The sequence below is a fragment of the Eurypyga helias genome, unplaced genomic scaffold (genome assembly GCF_000690775.1).
Source record: "Eurypyga helias isolate BGI_N326 unplaced genomic scaffold, ASM69077v1 scaffold24958, whole genome shotgun sequence".
Lineage (NCBI taxonomy): Eukaryota > Metazoa > Chordata > Aves > Eurypygiformes > Eurypygidae > Eurypyga > Eurypyga helias.
The window spans coordinates 37,309-62,232 of NW_010267983.1; the positions used below are offsets into that span (position 1 = coordinate 37,309).

The 24,924-nt window shown below is 48.8% G+C and overlaps 1 protein-coding gene across 1 annotated transcript; it reads right to left on the minus strand.

Moving 5' to 3' along the window:
- Nucleotides 1-24: 24 nt before the first annotated feature.
- CAPN2 (calpain 2, (m/II) large subunit) lies at nucleotides 25-24,347 on the minus strand. Its single transcript, XM_010157617.1, is given in 20 exon segments — nucleotides 25-233; nucleotides 727-843; nucleotides 1,294-1,372; nucleotides 1,911-1,979; nucleotides 2,952-3,016; nucleotides 4,770-4,827; nucleotides 5,392-5,457; nucleotides 6,240-6,276; nucleotides 7,492-7,600; nucleotides 7,603-7,690; nucleotides 9,127-9,138; nucleotides 9,978-10,147; nucleotides 10,455-10,615; nucleotides 10,835-10,909; nucleotides 11,629-11,714; nucleotides 13,068-13,151; nucleotides 15,154-15,322; nucleotides 16,158-16,291; nucleotides 16,673-16,791; nucleotides 24,254-24,347. Coding segments are annotated over 20 exon segments (2,001 nt in total).
- Nucleotides 24,348-24,924: the final 577 nt, after the last annotated feature.

Sequence of the window (24,924 nt, forward strand, 5' to 3'; positions counted from 1 at the left end):
CCAAGTAACCTGGCCCGTGGGTTGTTAGAGGTACAGCCTGAGGTAGGGATATGCTTGCATGTGGATCGGTACCACTGGCCATGGCCAGTCAGAATGGAGCAGGACAGTCTCTCCTGTTAACCCCTTCCTCCCAGAAAAGACAACAACAAACATTTTAGACCTCAATGAACTTACATTAACGAGGTTCAGTTCTATTGTTCCAGTTTTCTCGGTATCCAGTTTTCTAAACATTTCTGTGGTAACAGAGAGGTAACAGACAAGGATGAATAGAGGAACTAACTGTAAAGCCTTCCCCTTCCTTCTGCTGCAGGATCAAAAAGCAATGTAGTCCCAGATTCTAAACTTTATGGCAGTGGTCTGCACCCCAAATCAGAAAGGGCCACTCTAAAGTCACTGCATGCTCATGTGCAAGGAAAAGACTGAACATTTTTAATAGTCCAGTTTAATATCAGCACTATTTGTTAATCCGTACATATTTATACTGATTTTTGCTTTTTGATGAATGCTTAGTTGTTTGCACGGATGACTGTCTGGCTCTGGTTCAGCAAAAAACAGGCCCCGGAAGGCTGATGCCCCCACCCAGGCGGAGTGTGCAGACTGGGTTGCTGGATTTATGACTCAGCTCTGAAGTTCCTCTGGTTCCAGTACAAAGATTCCTGAGTAAATTATCCCAGACTCAAAAACACCAAGCAACAGAGTCTGTCTGGTTCTTAAGTGTGTACTCACTGAACAAGGTTTCCAGCCGGATCAAACACCGGACAAAGTTATCAAAGTCAACGATGAGGTCTTCGTCAGCAAAACGAGCCACGATGATTTGATGTAACTGGCAGTTCAGTTTGAACCCTAAAAATACAGCACCAAGGATTTAAAAAGAGGAAGAAAACTGTGCAACAAGCTCCAACCAACAAAAAAACCCCAGCCTCATATACTGACAGAAATTCAATTAGCTGCTTTTGGTTAAATTCTCAAATTTTAAGAGGATGGCTTTGTGCTACCTGCCTCACAGTCATAACAGAGTTGCTTTTCAGTGGCTGCAGTAGCAAACAGACTTGCCTTGGCAGAGCCACTTCCATTCCCGAGGTCACGCCATCCCTCTTTTTGCAGGCTTATGCCAACTCCCGATTTGCCCAGGGAGACTCACTGATTATCCGAGCATCTAGATTACATGGAGGCCTTTCATCCGGTCTGGGAACACAGGATTTTTCAGTAAAAGCGATACGCAGAGACTAGGGAGCATCTGCCAACCCACCCTGAAACGCACAACCCCCAAAAGAGACCGAACAGTACAAATACCTGCTGTTTCCAGTGCTCTCCTCATCTCGTACGAATTCATGGTGCCGGATCGATCCACGTCGATTTCCCTGTAAATTTTCTGCAGAACACAAAACCCAAACTCAAAGCTTGTCGATAATTCAGAGCATGCTGTGGCTTTAGTCAGAAGTCAAACACTCTGAAATGCAGCCTGCGTGCTGCTCAGGACTGTGTGCAATGTTTCTCTGACGGACTAGGCACTTAGCCCTGAGTTCATCTCAAAGTGGCTTTTGAAAGTCTTGTTATGGAGCAGCCAGAGCGGATAAAGACTCTGGAGACTTCCTTGAACACCTGTGCAAAATGGCACTCCAGTAGCAAAGCGAGCAGCTGGACTTAAACTCACACGGTGAAGTGGGAAAGCTGAACATTCTCAGACACGAGCTAAACCAAACCAGAAACCCCTCGGAGAGTAAGGCAGGAAGAGAGGCAATCTCAGGGCTGAAGTCATCGCACCCTGGGGCTCCGAGGGACAAAACCCAGGGGGCCGAGGACGCAAACACATTGCGAGCTGAAGCGGTAAACACTGCCTGTGGCAAATCAAGTCTCCAGCCACCTCTGGAGACTGGATTGCATCTTCTCCCAAAAAGACTGCGTCTTACCTGGTATTTCTGAATCTTTGTCCAGAGGGTGTGGAATTCCTTCAGTCCCAGTTTACCACTCCCATCATTCTTCTGTGAGTTAAGGTAAGCTCTCTGGAAGGAAGGAAAAGGGTTCCCCTCTCCCCGTTGGGTTTACTCACGTGGGCAGTTCTGACTTAATACTTAAACCCCCCCAATAATGTGATGAAGGATGCGAGTCCTCTCTGCAGGACTCATCCTGCAGTCCAAGGGTTCTTGTCTCTCTAAATCGGTAAGGTGACTGATTTATTTAAACCGTGATCATTTCCCAAGCTCCTGCTGCTCCTCCGACCTGTTCATCGGAAACCAGCCGAGATGATGTCCCTGTTTTGCTCTGCGTTGCCAGTTCAGCACCTGCAGTTACAGGAGCACAAGTGCTAACTCTGGGTTAGAAACAGGAAACGCCACCACTGAGCCTGCTATTTGGAGAACTTCAGTTCTTGCACAAACGGCTAACATAAGAAGCCGGTCATTGCACTGCTCCCAAAAAAGGAGTCCCTGCGGAGTGCCGTATTTTAGACAAATTACAGCATCACCCTGGTTTGGGAATTTTCCCTTTCTCTGACTATACAATTCAACTCCCACGGCACAGAGAGGCTGAACACAACTATTCTTAGACTTGAATCCTTCATCCTACACCTTTACCCTTATTCTTAGAGCTCCTAAAAGCCAGCATACTCTGCTGCTGGTATCTGTTTGCATCATTTTCTATTTGCTAAATCCTCGTGGCTCTTCGACGCCCTTACCGACTCCAGCCAGGTAACAAAGCAGCGAAGGGCAACCTTCAAACTCAGATTGCCTTGTCTGAAATGGATTTTCCCCACTGCCTGGGAGAACGCACATGCCATCATCAGCAGCAATGGCAAGGGATTCCGGTTTTATTCAGGAGAAGCAGGGTAAACCCAGCCTCTCCACCGCAGGAGTCGCTAGTACATCAGTATGGACCCACCACTGCAAAGGCAGCAGCTCACCCACCCCAGCACAGGCAGAAGGGCATCGTCTAGGAACAGCCCTAAAGGATACATCTAACAGGTCAACCATTATTTTGCATGTCTCAATACTGAAGCCATCGGATTTGATATCTTGGCCTGTAAAGAGAGAGGAAAAGACCGGATTATCACCACATACTGTTCCACAGCACCTTCCTGAGTTGCTCGGAAGCTCTGTAGCCAGTGTATACACTCAGCCCTTATTTGCTTTTGTTGTGGGCGCCTTCCTTTGCCACTGGCAAGATGACATTTTCATTTTGGTGTGGTTTTTAGCTCCTACGTAATGTGTGCTCAGTGCCCTACGCTGCTGGTAATCTACACCCACTAGTTACTCGATGGCAATCTGCTCCCTACTTCAAATCCTCTCCTGGGAATAGGTGTCCAGCTGTATCGCTGCCAGAGTCTGGGCCAGATGAGTGCAGTGAGCCGCAGGGGATGCACGCCTTCTGCTCTGGGAATTACCATTGTCACCCTAAGCCTTCGGGATTTTGCAAGTACCTGATGCAGCACTGACAGCAGAGGATGTGGTGCCTGTAGAGCTGTAGTACAGATAACCCGATGGTTCCCGCAAATGCGGGATGGGAAACCGTTGCCTTAGGTTGCTTAGGGATGCCCTGGGAGGCAAGGTGTGACTTCCAACCACTCCTCTGCATCCAGCAGAGCAGGAGGCACGGCTCGCTTAGAGGTCTGGCCGGGGGGCTCAGGCCTTGCCAGCGAGGGAGAGCTGCAGGTGGGAGCACACAAGCAAGAACCACAGAATGGTTTGGGTTGGAAGGGACCTTACAGCCCATCCAGTTTCAACCCCCCTGCCATGGGCAGCGACACCTTCCACCAGACCAGGTTGCTCAAAGCCTCATCCAGCCTGGCCTTGAGCACTTCCAGGGATGTCTTCAAGAACTGCCAGGCTCTCGGCAAATGCTCCTGGGACAGTCCTTGTTCCATGCAAGAGGGATGCGGTGCTGAAGCAGGCAAACAGATGTGAAGAAGCAGCCCGCTCTGACTTCCTGACCAAGAGACTTAGGGTTAACGTTAGCTGTAATGGTCCCCCAGGCAAACAGCCCTGTTAGTCTAGGCTGTGCGTGTGCCACAGAAGCAAGAGATGAAGCTTTCCTGCCCTTAGTGTCTGCCTGCAAAGACAAGAGTGGACTTTCATGGACAACGTTCTGACCGATGAGGTCAGTGGTAGGTACCTTCACGCAAGGAGAGAACATTGAATTGAGCTTGGTAACCAGCAATACACCATCGGTGACTGGCTGGTGCACACAGACATGCAACGCAGCCCTGGCCAAGAATTCACCTTAGGAAATTAAAGAGATGCTTACTTTCTCCAAGCACATATTTCTCGAGCACTATTTAATATCAATGAAAGTAATGCAGAGCCAAGCTCTGAATCACTTATAGAAAGAGAAGGCCAGAGTTTCAGTTTCTCCTCCTCCTTAGGAACACCCCAGACCGTTGGCTGGGCTACCATCTGACACCGGAGTGGCTCACTACTGAAGTGGCAGCAATACCTTCTCTTGGTTACTCTCAAGAATTGAATCAAATCCAACCATCTTTGTGGCAGCCATTTCCCAGCAGCAGATGCGGGGATACAAGGCACCTCTATGCACCCTGCCGAAGCACACGTGCTGGGCCACGCTCCTTCAGCCCAGGCACAACCCCAGGGCTTCTGCAGTCCCCTGAAGAAGCAGAGAGCACGTGACAGTGGCCGTATGGAAGGCCAAGCCGTAGGTCTGGGACAAAGCCCGGGGCTTTGGTTCTGCCCAGGTCAGTGGTGCGCTCCGTGCTCCCGTGGCCACACTGGAAACCTGCTGGTGGCCAACTGAAGCTGCAGTTGGAGGAAGGGACTTACGTTTAGCCAAGATTTTATTCAAGATGTTGCGCAGTTCGAAGGCAGAGATCTCGGCATCCTGTGGAAAAGAAAACAAGTTCTTCACTCTGAGCTGCAGACATTGTCTCATAAGCAGCCTCCGTCTCCTTTGGGTGGGTTGGCCAAGTTCAAACATCCTTTGGAGTTCAAGTTTCCCTTGGATGGAAACACACTTGGTAAGCTCTCCCCACCACCCATTCCCAGGAGCACCACCAATTCCCAGGCATCAGCGCAACGGTCTGTGGGATCTGCCCAAGCCCTGGGGCAGGTGAGAGCAGCCTGGGGAGAAGGCACAGCCCAGCCCTCACCATCTCCCAAAGGGATCCATGTGCCTGCACCAAATGCTCTGCCCGGAGGACAGGATTAAGGACCTGCCGAGATAAAAGTCAAGCTGGCAGCTCAAGGAGAGCAGAGATTGATTGCCAGGAGCTTCCACAAATCCACTGCGTGAGCAGTCAGGTAACTACATAGATTTTTGCATGCACAATTATGCACATGCTCGAGGTCTGACTCAGCACAGGAATTAAATTCCACGCCGGTGGGAGGCGTCACTCCTACCCACTCACCCATGTTACCAGCAAGTCCTTAACAAAAAAATACTCACACTTCCTGCTAGCTGTCCAAAAAGCTTTCTAAAGCTGGGTTCGATGTCATCTTCACTGATCTCGGTCTAGAAGAGAGAAACAGAGAATATGGAAAGGAGGAACTTTTCTGCCCGAGAAGGACGTAATGCATTTCCTTGCCCCTAGTAAAACAATTTAAATGGCAAAGTTGATGGTAGGCACTTTTAACTTTAATTTATATCAGTTTAATTTTCAGAGGCACCTCAAAACACTGGTGTTGCAAACACTGCAGGAACTAAGAACTTTGGCGATGGCTTTCAAAAAACTTTATTTAAAAAAAAAAAATCACACCCAAATTCAGCACTTCACTGTTAGTGCTGCTGCTGCTGTTGGACTAGCTGTCTTGACACGAAAGCAAGTGTTTTTTCTCATCTTGGGGAAAAAACCCATTAAATCACACAGAGTGGCAGATGCTTTAGTAGGCAAAACATCACCAGGAAGACTAAACACATGGTGAAGCATTACCTACTCATGGAAACAACATCACACGCAAAACCACCTCTACAGCTAAAGGGCTGCACTCCCGCAGAGCAAAGGGAATTTCCTGTGGCTCCAGTTGCCTCTGCAGAGAGTACCTGGTCTCTACCTGGGAAGCCCAAGCTCACCACTCTGGGTAAGGGGCAACACGTGTTTCCATTTATCGCTTACGGTATTTCCATTTGCTGGACATTTCAATTTCAATGGATATTGAAACATCTGTTTCTAAAGTGGGACGACAGTTCTTGATGATGCCTGTAGAAAAACGCTGCCCCACACGGGGAACAGGCCTCCAACCCCACATATTTACCACAAAATTATCTCCATTTATAACATTTAAATTAAGACATACCTCTTCAAAATTGGCCTCAATTTCATCATCTATAACCCTAGAAAGATAAAGAAATCAATACTAAACCCAAACCAAGTCACTTTTCTGATGCCCTCTGTTCAAGCTCCACTTAAAGAGAGATTTAAATTATGTGAATAACGATGAGTGTTCGAAAGTTACTGGATTAATTAACCACAGACCCTGCACACCACTAGCGAGGGCAGTATTTTGCCAGCTATTGCATCAAGAGTTTCAAAACACATTACAAACTGCAACGTCCCACAGAGCCACAGGCTGGATTTTGGGTCAGACATAACCCTTTGGGTCACTCAGTGCCACTGCCTACAGCCCTCGGCCCAGGACCAGGCTCTTGGGTGCAAATCGAACTCCTACCTGCTAACTTTTTATTCTTTTATCTGTTTTTTCCTTTAAAACAGCAAAGGTGAGAGTCTTAAAGTAGGTAGAAGTGTTTCCAGCCATCCCCCAGCTGCTGTGGGAGCACAAGCATGGCTAGGGGCCTACCAAAAACTCAATGTTCCCTCACACAACTGACGCCCCAGTTTTCTCACTCCTACAGAAACATGCAACGAGGGATTACAGAATAGTAGAAAGGTGTAGGAAGGTTTTAGCTTGTTTTGAGTTAGGGAACTCAATACAAAAAATCCCACACCCCTTCCCAAGGCCTTAGCCCAGCTGCCCTTTAAGATGTGACATGGCATCTTGAGCCAGTTCCATCAAACCCCATTTTCATTTTATCAAACTTATCATTGAGTTGAGCAAGCATCTTGAATTTTTTTCCAGCCTGATCTCAAAAGGTGTGAGATCCTTTGTTGCGATCACTGTGTTCCCAGACGGCTGAAAGTGTGTGTTTCTGTCTCCCAGGGAGCCCAGCCTGTGACTTCTCTCCACAGACCAACCTGTTCTGTGGCACCCAGCCGCCTACAGCCCAATAACTAAAAATGTCAGCTCAGGTAGGGCTGGAAAAATTATTATTAATAACAATATGTTCTATTGTACTGTATTATTATTATTCCATTCCTTCCAGCTAAGTTTACTCAAACTCTCCTCAGCCACACGTGGGGAAACTGGGGACAAACAAGAACTGCTGTGACCCCATCCATGCAGGGTGGTTGAGCATCCCCCCTTCCCACTCCCTGCGGGAAGCCGATGCTCCCCAGCCCCGTGCTGCCTCATCCTTCCAGGCCTGCGAGAGGGACCAGGGATCCCCCACGTGCCCAGCCCGCTCTCAGACGGTTACAGGAGAGCTACGTACGTAGAGTTGGCGTTTTTTTCGGAGAAGACTCGCAGGCAGAAATCCCCATTCTTGTTGGGTTCGAAGGTGGAGGGCACAATGATGTATTCTCCTGCAGGGAGCTTGAAAAAAGGAGGTTGATAAAGGTGTTTGATTTTTCTCTCGCTTTGTTGGTCAGGAAAAAGTTTTTGCTCAGATGAATATTCGTCTGGCCAGAAAACTTATGAAAAACAAAGAAAGAGAAAATAACTCCCCACAGTTGGCACGTATTTGCATTAGCAAATTAAAAATATAATGGATGTGACAATTAGTTAGGTTCAACAGAACCAGAAGAGAGAAGAGAAAGGGGGTGGGTGCATCCCACCGCAGCGCCCCTGCACTGCAGGTGCAAACGTATTTTGCAGATCCTCTCAGTAACTCACTCAGGTCACCCTTACGTTTGACGGATGATGATCAGTGTCTGAAGACATGTGGCAAGCTCTTCCACCAACCAGTTTTCTTTAGGGAGAGGTGGATGGTGACCCATCCATGTCTCCCTGCTCCCCAGAGCTGGTGCCAGCAGGGGACTGCAGCTCAGCTCTGCCTCGGAGGCCGGGCTGCCTGGCAGAGCAGCCCACGCGCTTACGGAGGCCTCCGACAATAAAATAAAAGTTAGGCATTATAAAAACATCTTTGGTGTGGAACACCCGCCAGAACAGGCTCTTCTGCGCAGGGTTTTACAGGTGGGCTAGCTCAGATCTGGAAGCAAATAGCAGCAACGTGCACGGTTCAGAAATCCGCCCCTTCCCATCATGGATTTTTATGGCAGCAAAACCTGTCAGACCTGCTGTGATGACAGGATATGAAATGCCACTTTTTGGGGAAAAGAAAAGTCAGGGGACTGTGGCTAGAGTCCCTTTTTTATGGAAATGAGGTTTTTGGGCCACTAGAGTGAGAGCTGAGCGGCTGACAGTACTGCTAAGGCATTCAAAAGGTACAAAAGAAATTTAATTAACTGGTAGCACCATTCCCTTCCCCAAAGAAACCACGTTTTGTGTAACAGGAGCTGGTTTGAGCATAGCCTCGGGATCCTCAGGGTGCCCTGGCTGCTTTGCACGAAACCTCACAGGAACAGCAGCCCCATAATGAGGTTACTCGGGCATTTTGCTCACTCATTCCTCTGAGGGGCAACAGCTCAGAGACGCCTGCAGCCCTGCCTCCCATCGCACGTGCATCACTGCATGGCACACCCCTCTGATCCCCGGGGCAAGGTACCTGCAGGTACGAACACAGAGAGGCCAATAAACACAGTGCTTAGGGAAATGAAGGAAAATAAACACCTCCTTGGAACATTAATTGAGTGTCAAACGCGAACTGTGCGCAAACCTGAGAAAAGCAGCTGAGCGCTGGGGGAGTAGGGGTGAGTCTGGGCTGGGAGAAAACCCATGGAACAGCACCTTTGGTGAGTTTCTGCAGCAGAGAGAGCTCTTACCCCAACCCAGGACACTCTGAAAACACCACATGGGCTCAAGTCCCCTTCCAGAATAAATGGCCTCTAACTTTAGACTCTGCATAGTCAATAATGTCCTGTAATGAAGGAGGGTCCTCTGAGCCATTTCTTCCCACAAACCATGCAGCCCTGGCTCTGCACCTTGACCACCAACGCATGCTACGTACCTCTGGGGGCACCTGCAAGGAGAAAAGGAGAGAGCTGTTTGCTTGTTGTTATGTTGCAGCTCCAGGGCTGCTTCTTTTCACCCTTGGGGAGTGGGTACATCCACAAAAGATCCATCCGGAGCCCAGCATTCCAGCTGCAGGCTCAGTTCCCAGCTCCACCCTGGAGGCAGATGGAGCTCAGTCCGGGCAGCGTGGGCACCGCCTGGCAGATGCAGCCTGGCTGGTCGTGGTTTCCTGTTTGCTTGTTGTTATGTTGCAGCTCCAGGGCTGCTTCTTTTCACCCTTGGGGAGTGGGTACATCCACAAAAGATCCATCCGGAGCCCAGCATTCCAGCTGCAGGCTCAGTTCCCAGCTCCACCCTGGAGGCAGATGGAGCTCAGTCCGGGCAGCGTGGGCACCGCCTGGCAGATGCAGCCTGGCTGGTCGTGGTTTCCTGCTGACTCTTCAATTGTAGACTCAGTTTCTCTACTATTTCTTTCCACCTTCTCCTTTGCCCCCTGACCTCTCCACAACAAGGAAGCAGGGCTTGAGCAAGGCAGTAACGCAGCTTGCTGTTTCCTTACAGGTTCAGGGGACCAAGCTTTGCTTTACACCTTGCTCAGGACCTTGTCCAGTCTAGGTCTGAGTATCTCCAGGAAGGCAGATTCCATCACCTCTGGGTACGGGTCCCTGTGCTTGACCACTGTTTCAGTGGAGGATAATTTTCTAAACATCTAAGTGGGCTCTTCCTTGCTGGTTTCCAACTCAACCCAGCTGAGTTTTGGCAGAAAACCCAGCCCGAGAACTGCACTACCCCACTTATAGGGCGACTTTTCCTCTTCCTCCCATGCACTTGTACTGCCCTACTTGCCTCATAAATTGCAAAGCCGATGGTATGCATGTCCTCTCCCATCTTCCTCTGCTTCCGCCGGTGCTTCTGAATCAGGCCAATGAGGAAAGTGCAACCCCTCTCCGGATCATCAGGATCCTCATCTTCCTCCTCCAGCTTGATTAAATACTGTGGATTCGTCCAGAAAGTGTCTGGGGATTGGATTTATGCAAACTGCTCAGAGGCTCCTTTGAAAGCAGCCATGCTGATACACATGTCAGCTGCGTTTCTGACTCCCAAAATCAGCTGTGAGAAGGCAAAACTAACACTCCCACCCCCTGCCCCAAGCCTTTACAACCACAACTAGACCCCATCAGGGAGCCACATTTCCCAAACACCTGCACTTTTTGGACATCAGTCCACGATATCCCAGGTATATCCTCCTCGTCCACAGGCTCCAAAACACCTCCCAGAGGAAGTACAAGCGGAAGAGTAAAGGGATTGTCCACTTTCTCTTACTAGGATAATTCCTGCAGCCTCCTGCAGTGGCTCCTCGCCTCCAGTTCCCATCCAGCTTCAGCAGGCTCCACTTCTTGTACCTGTCGCTTGCCAGGGTGTCTGGAGTCAGGTTGCAGATCTCCAGGCGGGAGTAATGCCTCAAGAAGTCGTTGAAGGCCATCCTGGAGGAGGCAGTGCCACAGACAACATCTCCTTAGACTGGACAGGTTTTCTCTACAACCACCTTGTCTACCCTCCCCTCTCCCACTGCCATTTAGCACTAGGATTTGGGGTGAATGTGGTCACTCATCCTGGGAGGATGTACTGGGAGAGGTTACTCTCTCGGTAAGCAGAGGAGACGACATTCCCTTCAGCCCGAATGGAAACCCAGTGCTACTTACCAAAATTCCCCATCTTCATGCCTCCTGGTCAGCCGCTCCCGCACCTCAGGTTCAACGCCACTCCAGTTTGGGCAGCTGAAAGACAACCCCACATCAACTACAGGGCACAGAAAAGGTTAAATCCCAATGCAGCTCTTCTGGCACAACGATTTCACCTTCTCACAGCTCCACGCAATTGCAGTACCCCACAATATCTAGCTGACAGCAGCCCCAGAGCTCTCAAACCATAGCAGAATTAAAATACAGGGACCTGGGATATTCAATACCTCAGTTCTTAAATATCCAAGAGAAGGATCAGAAATGGAGATTCATGTGCAGGAAGTGCTAATGCCTCGACAAAGACAGAGCTTTATTTTAGAAAAAGCAAGACCCTGAATAAATACTGCCCAGCCACAGGAGTAAACTCCAGCTTCCATTGCCAACAACAGAAATGGATTTTTAAAGCCCTTTTAGAAACTATGTTTATAGAAGCTCACCACTGAGCCCGGTCTGTTAACGCAGCAGAAACTGCAGAGCCTCCAAACTGCAGGAATCACCAACCAAATCCCTGCATGTTACACAAAGGGTGTTTGTATGAAGGGCATGGCATGCCGTGATGCCTGTGTGGGAGATCCACACGCAGGTGGGATGCTCCCACAGCGGTGGGACGCTTCTTTTTAACAGCTCAGTGCAAACATCTCAGCCAGATGTGCCTTAGAGAGGGATCTGAGGGAGGGAGAAGACAAGCAGCAGCAGAAACATGATCACGCCCCAGCAGTAAAAGCTTACAGGCAATGCCCAAGGCATCAACTCACTTGTCGTTCCACTTCCCGGTCCACTCCACTTCCCCCCAGGGATTGCGGATTCTGATCAGCTTCTGCACTGTTCCTCGGAAGTTCACCTGATGGGATCAGAAGCGTATGGAGAGTTACGCAGGGACTCAGCACCGCACTCCCTTCCACCTTTTCTATGGGCACTGAAGGACATAACCGAGTATTTCAGTCCTACACAAACACATGCTCATCTGGTCACAAAGACACGAAGTCAAACTGGTTTTGAACGAGCTCCACGCACCCAAACTTGTCCAGAGGAGGTTTTCGTGCAATCAAAGCTGACAATAGCCAAAATATCTGTTTTGTGCTGCTAAAACAGTTACCTCTGATAGGATTTCAAGCAAAGGGAACATAAAGCTGCTACAGGAATGTCAAAAAGAAGGTACAAGTGGATATTTCTCTAAAGTTTTCATCTATGCATAAACTGCCCTTTCACATTCAAATGCCTTTTTCCCCCTCCCTAGCACTGCCCTGAGGCCCTGGCTCATTCTCTGCTGATCTCCGTGTGTGCACGGAGCCCAGACCAAGCAAAGCTGTACGAGTTTCCCCAGTATTTATGGGGAACACATGGCACTAATCTGAGGAAGGAGCTGCCGCATCTCTAGAGCCCAAAGCTGGGAAAACAGCAGCAATGCAGAGTAATGCCCCAGTGCCCGAGGTGAATTATCGTTACGAAGCCTGCAAATATCTCCCCAGGGAAAGCCCGGATGAGTCACGCCTGTGTGTGAATTAAGATCAAACTACCCCTTCGCTGCTTTCGCCGTGAGAGGAGGACCAACTGCACGGACAAAACCTGCCTCTTAGCAGCGCCCACCTCAGGGCAGCATGCCGGTCCCCTCGGAAGTTTCAGAAAGCACTTCAGAAACAATTATCAGCAAAGTAACCGAGAGTCCATCGCACAGGCGGAAGGATGTCTTGATCCGCCTCCTTTGTTTTCACTCACCTACTCTTGGACAGGCAGCTGGCCTTCAAACACCGTGCCCTGCCGAAAGGCGCTGCTCAGCAGCCATTTAAGGGACAATTATACATATATATGCATGTATATTTTTTGTTTTGCTTGGCACACAACTCTTGCACATCTTGCTGTGCATTTGAAGTACAGTGCTGCCTGGTATACAGACATATGTCACCAGCAGAGGGTAGTGTGCCCTCTGCACAGGGCTTCCCACTGCCCGCTCACTAGGAAACAGCAGCGCTTATGGAAAAAATTAGGTTTTTTTGGTCAAAGCCCCAAGAAGTCAAGTGTGAGTTTATCCAAAACACGCCAACCAATTCAGTACGAAGCGACTCAAAACCTGATTTGACAAAGTGGATGAGACCGAAGAATTTGCCACGTTGAAGATGAATTTGTGGCTGCCATGGTCCGTGGAGGGCTATGCACAAAGCTCACTGCATTTCACCCTCTGGGAAAGCGCACCTACCTCCTCCGCGCCCGTGACAGAGTATGCGTGTCCCTTCACCAGCTTCTGGGAAGTGACTGCCTCCGTCTCCGCCGCACTGGTTATCTGGAAGAGCAAAGAAAGTCAGTGAGTGTGGCTTCCCATGTGGAAGGGGACCCAATGGCGCAAAGCTTCCCCCTCCAACGGAGCCTTAATCTCGCTGGGAGGCTGTAGGGGTGGTTTAGCTGCTGCAGAGAGGCAATGAGAGGGATCTATGTGACGGGGGAGAGGGGATGGCAGCATGTGTGGCAACGCTGGAGCTCCAGTGCCCATGTTTGTGGCACAGGGTGCATGCCAGAAGCCCTGCACTGCAGCAAAGCTCCCTCCTGGCTCCGAAACACTTGGTGTGCTGCATCCCATCTCATGCATCTCCAAACACTGTACAAAGGGAATGCACACGATGACCTCCATGTTCCCAAGTGACCAGGGGGAACACAGGGGATAACTAGCTTGAGGTTCCCCAGGGAGCCCTCTGGGATCACACCAGGTCCAGCAAGAGCTTTCCTAGAGCTCCCCAGGGATCACACCCAGGTCCAGCAAGCCCCAGTGCTTTGGTTTTGGGTCAAAACACCCCCTTTGGCTCCACAGCAGGGTGGAAGGTTCCCCTTCCTCTCCCCAGCACCACCACCCTAGGACCTGCCATGCAGGGCAGGCTGCACTTTGGATGCCATTCATCCCTGAAGGCATATCACCCTCTTGCTTTTTCACAGCCATTGCAATACTCGGGCAGTCTGGCCTGTAAACACTTCAGGGAAAAATCACTTCTTGCTAGGAAGTGACTGCTCAGCATATTGCTCTAAACATGCTTAAAACTCTATGAAACATACATCTGCCATTGCCTTCCCACCATTTCAGAAAGTGTGTGATCTTTAAACAAGCGTATCTGGAAGTTAAAGAGAGGGTGGGCGCAAGCAGGCAGGATTCCTACTGTCAGTTCATGCCCTATTACTGCCCCACAGCGGACTCTCCATGTCATGCTTAACCTGTGTCCCTGTTTCTCTCTCAGAAGAGAAGATTTTACAGGATTTTTCAAAGGCTAAACTCACTAATAATTAGTTTACAATACACAAGGACTCGGAACTTACCAACAAAAGAACATTTGTATTGTCCCCACCCCCAACAAGAGATTTCTATCATTCTGGGGCAAAAAGCCAGATGTCAGATTCTTATCTAAATGCAAACTAGTAAAACAGGCCTCAAAAGTGCTGTGAAGTTGCATGCTGACATTAACCAAGTACTTTCCCCACTGTGAAGCTTCCCTCTCCAGTGACTCCAATTTAACTTAAAAAACCAGAGGAGACACTTGAGTTTATATTGCAAATGAAGTTATTGTAAACAGTTTACCTTCTCTTTAGACATAACTAAGACGTAACCTCCTGTGGGAGCAGAGTGATTATCACAATAACCATACTTAAGACTCATTTCAGTGAGGCTAAAAGCAATGCCGAATCCTTTTTAGCAGGGCCAAAACTCCTCTTTTCCTTCTGGTACAGGTTCAGCTTTTGGCAACATGTTTTCCAATAAAGCCTTTCAAAAGCTTGGCAACAGTCCAAGCCTCGCCGCTTCAAACACAGAGCCCAGATTTTTTGGGAACATTTTGGTACAATTTGTGCAACAAACCAGCTACGGCAAGGACAGAGGTTGCCACCTCTGAGCATCTGACGGCAGAAGCCATTAGCAGCAGATTTCTGTCTAACCCACTCAGGCTGTGCCAGCCTGCTGCCAAGCTAGGGGCTCCCTCAAGCACAGAGATGGAGATCAGGGCCCCCGATGAGTTCCCTGTACGATCTGATACCACAAACCTAGGAAACAGGGAGGCAATGAGCTTTTACAGGTGAACTAATGAAGTCTACTTTTCAACCTGTTCTCGGACATAACCCCCTAGAAGAGCCTGCATTGGTGTCACACGCTCGGACTGAATTCCCCAGGCACAAGGTAGAGCAGGGAACTGTAGGCGGAGGGGACCAACATCCCTCATGTTCCTCCTGGGAACGGAGCACAGGTCCATCCCCCAGCTGCCCGCACGCACAGCAAGAGCCGAATGTCAACAATAATCCCGTTAACTCACATCAATGGAACAGCCAAGGAGAGAGCCTTTCTGAAGTGCCTTCTGGATGATTCTGAAGAGGTTGGGTGGTGCCTTCTGCAGCTCATACCATTCTGCAATTCCACCAGTGAAGTCCTCAAAGCCTTCAGTGGTGGTGCCACCAGAGAGAGACTCGTAAGATCCGTTCAGCCTGCGTGAAAGGAAGGACACACACACAACGGTCAGGCTCTCTATTTTCCTCTTCTCTTGGAGAGGGGCACTCAGTTGTGCCATCTGTCACACCTTTCAACCACACCACAGCAGCTACGAACGCATCCCCCGCTCAGCTTCACTTCTTAAACAATTATACTTGAAAAGCCCAGAATAAAATCTTATATGATCACGTATATGTGCAAGTTCAGTAATATCGATGACAAAAATCACGACCACTATTCGAAGAAAAAATAATCTTTAAAAAAAAAAAAAATCAAGACCCAACAATTTGCCCCTCTAGTTCCACCAACTCTTTCAATCCCCTTAAAAAATTATGGGTCTGATTTTCAGTTTATCTAAATTAGCTCAATTTCTTAAATCAATTGAAAGTACTAATGTTAGATGGCAGAATTCCTCCCTGACCATCCCAAAACGGGAGATCTGGATTTGAGCATCTCCACCTTGAACAGGGATCCGGGCACACAGACTGGCGTGCTTTGCATGCTGAAGCTGCAAGCCCTCAAGGTGTACAGAGCACATGAGCGGAGCTTCGCAGGCCATGGTGATGAGGGGCAGCACTCTACGAACAGTCTAGCCATGAGATGTAAGGGCTATTTTCTTGGCTAGCAACAAAGTCAGTCTTTTGGCTACTTGCCTTAAGCACCAGTCAGCAAAGCTTTACTAAAGCAGCCACTGTGGGACACCCCAAAAGTTGTAAAGGTTAATAATTAGGCTGGTATTTTAAATGCATAGTATCGGTGCAGTTGAGTATGCTACGAGGAAGCAGAGGCATTGGGAGGTTTGAGAGGGGTGAAAGCCTGTCCCAGACTCACTTGGCGTAGGCTTTCTCCAGCAGCGCGCTCCAGAACTCGCTGCCCTCTGCCGAGTGCACGAAGAGCAGAGCAGCTCCCTTGGTGGGCAGCCTGTCGTCCACCACGACGTCCACCCACTCCCCGTACTGCCAGAACTGGAAAGAGATCACAAATGCCTCGTCACCGCCCCAGGCTGTGCATGTGGGTCACCAGGACATTTTTCTGCCAACACCCATTTCCTGGAGGAAAAGCGATCTCCCTCACAGCCAAGCTTTGCCAACCCCGTTCAGGGATGCACGTCCTCAGCTGGACCTGCAGATGGAGGAAGGACCACAAAGACAGCTGCTGCTCCCAGCAATTTGGTTAGTGGTCTTCTTTCTGCCACCATCACCCTCTTGGATGTCTCTGGTTTTCTGCCTGGCTATTTGACATCTCTCAAAGTGTTCCAGGAAACGCCTGGAAGGCTGTGTAGACATACTCAGCCATGCTGGCTCCTGGCCAACAGCACTGGGGGGGTGAGGCTGTTTTCCACCTACCTGGAAGTGGAAAATTCCTGCATATTTATCCTGGAAGCTCTGGTCTTTGGGAACAACACGGGACAGAATTTCTTCATTCAGGGTGAGAGAGGCAATAGCGGCCAAGAGCCAACAGTCCCCTGTAAAAAAAAAAAAAAAAAAAGAAGACACTGTTCATTATTCAAACCATATATTTTTTTTTACTGCATATGGATTGAGCATTATAATGAATAAACACCTCAGCTGTGTTGAGATGATCCCTCCCATCACTTTAACTCTAAGGCAGATCAAGTGTATACAAACACCCGCTATTTCCAGACAAGTGTTGCATTTCCTCAAGAGCAAAGTAATTGAAAAAACCCCAAAAAGCAGGCTTTTTATGATCTACCGACAGAGTTATCACCCATGCTGGGACTATTTGAAAGAAAACTGGATTGAGTGTCTACAGGTCAGGAAGCAGCATGGGGAAAAGGCAAAGAGCAGGGCCTGTGGGCACACAGAGGGACTCGGGGGTACAGTTTCTCCTCAAAGGGCCAGTGTTTTCTTGATCACGGGCTGTTTTCCTTTCCCTCCTCCATGTTTAATGAATGCCTGTTGACATCTAGAAACCTATCCTACGGATGAGGCCCCTTGAAGGTTTCTTGCCAGCCTCCTACCAAACAGGAGCTCCTTTCACCTGGTACCTCTCCGGAGGCCTCTGTTTAGTCCCACGGCTCGCCTCCGGCGTGAGTGGCCAGTCAGGAAAGGCCTGAAGGCAGGCCCTGTTCCCCAGTCCCACACACCTCTTCACCCTTCCTGGGACAGATCCAACACACATCAAGCCTAAACACCACAGCCCTGTAGCCCGGGATGTCTGGAGAGTGTTTTTCCACACCATCTTCTACCAAGCAGAGGGAGGAGGACACCACAACTATATAAACATTACCTCTATTTTTTGTAATTATTTTCAGAAACCAGTGGTTACCTTTCTGCAGCCACGGGCCTCCTGCAGCCCACTGGCAAGGTAATTAGAGATTTAAAGACCCTGCTGATCCCCTGATGCCCACAGCCCAACACAAAACTCCTTGCTACCATTACCAGACATGCCTTGTAAGCACAGGGAAGTCTTACACATCAGGTCCCACAAAACCGTCCTGCAGCAGGTACAGGATTGCAGATTCAAGAAACATGAACCCACTGCCAACAAGTCAGAGGCCAGAAAAGCAGCGGTCTCTATACAGCCAGCTCTTTCCTGTAGGAAAGGAGTCAAAAGCTCACTGGTAAAAAGCTGGGATTCAATGGGAGAAGCAGCTCTTGAGGGCCGCTCTCAGGCCCAAATCTATCACCACTCGGATAGCACTAGGAGGAACATCGGCAACCTGCGACTCTCTCCTTGCTCTTCGCAGCTGATCCCCAGCAGCAGCTCTACGAACGACATTTGTCCCATGGCCCTTTTCGCATCTCACGGAAGGTGGGAGATGTGAAATTGCAGAATAATTTCAGAACCTGGGATAATTTTACTATTTCATAACCTGGAGGGGAAGAACCGAATGTAAAGCTTTCCCTTCAGCCCTGTCTCTGGCTGCTTGTACCACAATGGAGAAATTGTCATGTCAGAGAAGATTTTCAAATGGAAAGTCACCTTGTCATTCTCCTGTGACAGACTATGAAGCAATGAGAGACGTTTTCTCCAATCCACAATTAACAGTATGATCTTCTATCCCCCAGCCATGTGAGGGCTTTAGCAGCGATGCTACGCAGCAATTCTCCTAACACAGGAGGGGGTTAAAGAGCTCTGGAAACAAACCCTTTAGTCAAAAGACGACAACAGGACTTCAGTCCAGCTTAGGTCTGTGCTCTCTCATACACAGCCTGCCCACACAGTTATTTCTGTATTTTTTTGGGTTGTTTTTGACCAAAGGAGTCCTTAAACAAACCTGACAACATGGTAATCACTGGGGAGAGACCACCCAGAGATCTCTTCCATACCAAGGATCCCTGTTTTTATTAAGTCTCCAAAGCAGTTAGTTTCTGAATGAGAACTGGGGTTACTGAAGTCCAAGGAAAAACACACTGCTAGAGAACAGCCCTGGCACTTTGACTGGGGCTGTTGTGGGGTCAGGCTGAATTAATACCATACAACCGCTGAATTAATATCACACTGTCTCCACTCCTTCCTCCTTAACTTGCATTTCTCCCACCAACACTCATCACACAGCAAGTCAATTCATTAACCCGGAAAAAAGTGTCTTTCTGTCACCTTACTGAGTTAAAGGAGGTCACAGTTTGTGACAGGACTCTTGTGGGTCGAGACAGCAGTGGGTTGTTACGTATTTGGCAGTAGAAATATCATTATGTCAGAAACACTGTGGGAGAAAGGTATGGATATACGTCTACATGTGCACTGGACCAGCACAGACTTTGGGAGAGCTGAGCACTCCATCGAGACTCCAGCACTGCCCACAGGTGGATAACGCCTGGCCGCTCCCCAGATATTCCTCTCCTAGCACACAGGAGCCACAGGCTCACAGGTGTTTTTCAGACCAACAAATCCTAACAGAAAGAAAAGAGTGGGGATCTTCATTCTCCCTGCTGCGCCACTGTCCCTCCAGCGCTGCAGTCATTCACACCTGGGGAAAGTAGCATGCCTCAGTGAGATTTCAACAAACAGCAATCTCGAAGCATCCTCAACACTGGGAGCAGGCACGAGACAAGTCACAAATATTCAAATTGACAGGTTAACCGGTCTCATCTCAGCACAGGGGCCAAATAACTGACAATCCGCGTGTCCGAGCGGCAGAACAACCCCGGCACACGTTCCAGGCTCCGTAAGGCTTTTACAGACACACACAACTTGGAGGCGAGGTGAATCTCTGGTATCTCAGACCTACACCAGCTAGTGTAAAGCCAGCACAGGTATGCTTACCTAGACTGCTAGGATGTCCTCACGTGATTACGCAGATACACGCTCTCATTCAGAATTACATTAGATGAATGCAGAAAGACAGCAATGCAGCCTGCTCACCCCAGCTGTGCTACTCCTAAGGCAAAGCTGGGTAAAACCATACAGCTCCCGGCCTCTACAACAAAGCTGCAGGCACTTCATGCATGCTCTGTTGGGTGAGTGGGAACAGCTGGATGCATGTCCTATGCCCCTTGCTCGCAGTCAGCTGTGGACATGTTTTTCCTCTCTGTTGCCCAACCTGCAGCGTAAACCAGAGTTCACACTGCACAGACTTACTTGACTGCTCTGAGAATCCCCCAGAGCCTTTGACAGTGGTGTTACCACCCTCAGAAAAACTATACTGATTTAAAGTAGTAGCATGTCTGGCTCAGAGAGGAGGTCTCCCACCAATGTTTAAAAAAAATATTAACATTTCTACTCCATAAACAAGGCAGGGGCTGGTGAGGCAGAGAGCAGCACGGAAAGATTAAATGAACAACTCAACATGACCACAGTAGCTCAGGAAGCCTTGGTTAAGAAGCTGCTCAGGCATCTAGGTTAAGAGCATACACCCTTTAATGCAATCATCCATGTTTGAGTCAGCTTGCCCCTATAGATAAGAAGCACTGAAGTTCACAGATGAGAACCCCCACCCAGAGGACCTCTAAGCCCATAAGCAGAGTTTGTAAAGAATTTCCTTCATTTTGTAGCTGCCCCATCAAGGTAGATATGAAGAGAAAGGAATAGCAGACTGTTGTAAAATATCTCTCTAACTTTTTACTGGTTTCTAAGGAGAACTTAGAGTCAGAGAAACATAGATCTTAACTCAGACAACTCTGGGCAAGGTCGTCTTGAGGTTAAAAGGCAGATGCAGCACATATGGGCGACAGACCACCCTTCAGATTCCACATTTAAAAGTGCTCAGCAGCCAGGATATCAGGTCTCCCTTTCTGAACAGTCATCACTAAAAGTTGACTTGATAATTCAAAGCCTGGACAAGAACTGATCTTGTGGTAAAACCTCGAGTTTTAGCCTGCATTAAGTAAGCCTGAGCAGGGTCTTTACCAAATAGTCTTGACTGTAAGAACTGGTACTTTTGTAAGGCTCTTGACAGTGACTTTCTTTTGAAAGAGAAGGAAAGTCCAAGAGATGACTAACAGACAGGTTACTTACATGAAGAATTTGAAAGGAGTGTTAGCAAGGTGAGGTTCACCATGAAGAATTTTTGTAAATGCACAATACAATAGGCAGAACAAGGTTATCAGAAAAGAGAATACTATCAGGCTGTGAGTTTATTTATATTAACAAGAAGTACTATTTTTTCCTGTAATGCTTCCTTTTTACTGCTATCAATGTTTTACTTCTCAGACATCCATCTCTGCATTTACTTAATCTCCAGCTATACAGAACAACATTACAAAAAAGGTAACCGTAAGCATTAACAGCCATAAGGGCTTAAAATTGGCCATTCTGGAGAGCAAAGACAAGCAAAGCATCCCCACGAAGCGCCTGGAAGCCTGTAAGCAAAAGGCAGCTCCTCTGGTCACTGCAGAGCCCATGGAAGAGTACAGGGTCAAAGGAAAAATGCACATTCAGCCAATCACGGACACGTCATTGCTTTAAAACCCTCACAGCTATATAACAATTACTGAATGTATTTATATTAATACCATGGGACTCCAGGAAGTTTTTGGGTTAGAAACATGAGGCTGTGGCAACCTACTTATGGTAGAGTGGTTGCCAGCATGGGAAAACCACAGGTCCAAGCTTCTAAATTCATCCTATTCAATTCATTATTTTTCCACACATTTTTATGTAAGGAGGAGACACCTGTGTCTAACAGCAGATGAGAGATACTGCGCTGTGTACACCCCAGTGTTGTGATACCATGGTGACATCCCCTCCAAAGGCGGTGGTTAAGGGTGAATAAGCTTCCTCTCCTCAGCGGCTTTGGTTCCTCCGCTGCAGTGAGTCACTGCATCCCATTTGCTGCTTTGTGAGCCAAATAACATCACTGACTGCAGCTCCCATGCTGCAAAGCTAACTCCAAACACCTGCTTTGGAAAGCTGCTTCTAAAAAGCAACAGAACAGTATGAAGGATAAATCAAAGACCAAGGGGCAGAACTTGGGTGTCTGGAGAACTAAAGAACGCTGGTGAGGGGACGACGTTTTGTGCACTGATGATCAGCTACGCCTTTTATGCACTGCAATGTCATATAATCCAGGTCAAAAACAATGAGACAAATTTATAGGTTGCGTCTGGCTCACAGACCAAAGACTCCTGCGCTAAAAGGGACGTCTGTACCACTGCTCATTAGCTGAGCTGTTTAGTTACACACCCCCTGCCACAGAGGCTGTTGCAGCAGCGACGGGTAGGTGTGCTCTGGATGCCCCATCTGTCCCTGCGGTACTCCAGGATGTTCTGAATGGCTTAGCAATAGCAACGAAACTCCATGTGGGTACGGGTGTGTTGCTTTGAGATTAAACCATTCAGGTGATAAACAGACTACAAAAGCTTTCTACAGAAAAAAAATAGCAACATAATAAAAAGTACAGGTTTCCAAGAACACCTGACATCTTCCAGTGCAATCTTTGTGATATCCTAATATGTGACAGGACATCAGTGTCAGCACACAACGTTCAAGTAAATCAAAGCTGAAGCAAATGTATTGGTACAAGTGCTGGTGTCAGATGAGGTGGTGGAAAAAAACAAAAACAAAAAAAGCTTTTTTACAGCCCATCTGCTAGTTTCATTGTGTGAAAAAGCAGAGATTCAATACACGCTCTTAGTAACTCAATGGCTATACAGGAAAAAGATCAATAGCATCTAATTTTTAATCAACCACTAAACTGTCACACAATACCAAAATCCTGCCCAGATTCATGAGAAGATAGCGGGGCAAGTCATAGCAGTACTTAGTCATGGTGAAAACAGTAATATAAACAGCAACATTAACAACCTCCTATTCAAATATTGTTTCAGGAGATAAAATAATACAAGCTGTGAGTCAGTTCATATCCTTTGGTGGTACTGTACAACCTCAAGAGAACATTTAACTGGTCCAAAGACCATTAAGACAACAAATGCTTTCATCAATTTAAAACAAGGCTCAGCGTTAGCAACAGCAACTCCACAACCTGAAAACTGAGTTACCTGCCACAACACCTGGATAGAAAAGCTGGAAGCCTGCAGAAGGCAGCGATTAAGTGCCCTCCGAAGTGAACATCTGTGCAAAATGCCAGCTGTTGAAATGGCATTACAATAAACTCTCATGTCACGCTGAACCACTCCTTAGCTGGGAAGTTTCACAAAAATATAAATACAGACAGATGTCTGGCAGGAGTTTTCAGCAGTGGGACTTGCTTTATGCCAAAGCAGCCATGGTGGGAGATGTGATACTGAGCCGAGAGGGAACACACAAAGGAAGCTGGTGACATGCCAAGGCCTTCACCCACGACACAACAGAGTCTAATCCATGCCACACATGACACTGGGGCACAAAAAGAACTAAAATCACAATTTAAGTATTTTTTTATTGTCAGGGCTTTTTACACAAGTTGTATCTAGTTGTCAAAGTGCCACCCTGAGTAACTTCTGAAAGAAAACATAAGCACAAAACATGTGAAATAAGCTTGCCTACCTGTTATATTTTTGGATGTGAAAACACAAACAGCAGCAGCAGGACTAGAAACGAAGAAGCCACAACGTGGCTAATATTATGCTGATGAGAAGCAAACAAACAGAACTTCTTTCCTTTGCCAACTCTGCGATGAAAGCGCATCACACGGCATGTATTAGTCATGTCTCCCTACCCCAAGAGCTTTCCCTCAACCACGCTATCAGTCTAATCTAAAATCCTCTCCCTGCAGTTACGGAACGAACCGGAGCCTCACTGCTTCCACCCCAGCTTATTTCCTCTCGCATCCCTGGGGCTGTGCTCCTCGCCAGCCTCCACAAAGCCTTCTGGGAGGAGAGGCACGCGCCAAAAACCCTTTCTGGAGGGCAAGGCGGGAGAGCGGCTTTGAGACCAGGGTGGCCATGCACGCACAGCCAGGTTAAGCCACCCACTGTCCCCTGGGGACAGATCCCAGGGGACAGCGGGTGTGGCTGACCCAGGGGCTGCCATTGCACAAACAGCCATGGCACAAGCAGAGGGCTCAGAGCCCGGCCCATCCTTCCTGAAACAGCTCAGTTCTGATTTCTTCAAGAGCTGGAGAGCAGCTGGGAATCCCTCTGTATAATTTGTTTTCTCTGTACCGCATCTTCCCAGGTTTCAGGGGGTCCCTCCTGCTAGGCAGCGGTCTTCCCCACTGGGGAAAGCGACACCCCGCTACACACTCAACAGCTCCTCCAAGCAGACCGAGAAAGACAGGACTTAGTCGAGCTGCTCTGAGGCACACGGATGCGGATATAAAGGAAGCGCAGCGATGGGAAAAGCCACCAGGAAAGCAGACTGCGTCACCCCTGCTCGGCACACACAGCACGGCTGCGCTCGGTGGCTGCACACACACGGTCCCTACCCGCAGCTGCCGAGGGAAGGCAAGAAAGTTCTGATGTGATATGAAGAGAAGGTGGTAGGATGCAAAAGGACGTATTTACCGAGCAGCCCAGTATAAACTGGTGCCCTGGCACAGCACCTGCATGGAAAACCCAGTGTTCTGCCCCCCCGCCCCTTACCTAAGGCCCCTTGGCAGATGTCCGTGCGAGTGGCTCCGCCGGCTATGAACCGGGGGCTGGAACACAGCTCCTGGGAACAAAACAAGCCTTGCATTACATTCATCCACACGTAAGGGAGGGAGCAGGGCCCCACTTGAGGGAATTTAAACAAACAGCTGACCACAGCACACGAATGTCACAGCGATGGAGCAGCTCAGGGGTGAGTGCGGGCACCAGACGCGCCAAGCAAGGTGACAACGGGAGCTGGTGACCAAAGCTTGTGGGCAGCCATCTCACTCCACAGCACGTGCCAAGAGATCCACTGCGTTTTTACACCCGTGCACGCACCGCTCTGCTATTACCTGCCCACCACTGACCACCTCGGGGGCTTTCGGAAACCCCTAGGCACCCCGGGGTTCCTCTGGCCCGATGGCTCCATGGCCAGACAGGGCTGCTTCGCTGGCCAGAGGGCTCGCAAAGGAAACCTCCGCGGCGCGCTCAGCTCATCTCTTCTGCTACGGAAAAGAGTAATTGGAAGCGACAGCCCTGAGCTCTACCCAGAGCAAGCTGTTTATCCACACTGGATAAGGCCGGGGAGGCGAACGGCATTTTTGCTGTTTGTTTTCCAGATGGAGCACATCACCCTGCCAGCCCGGCCGCCCTGGTCCTCCTTGCCATCCGGGTCCCCGAGC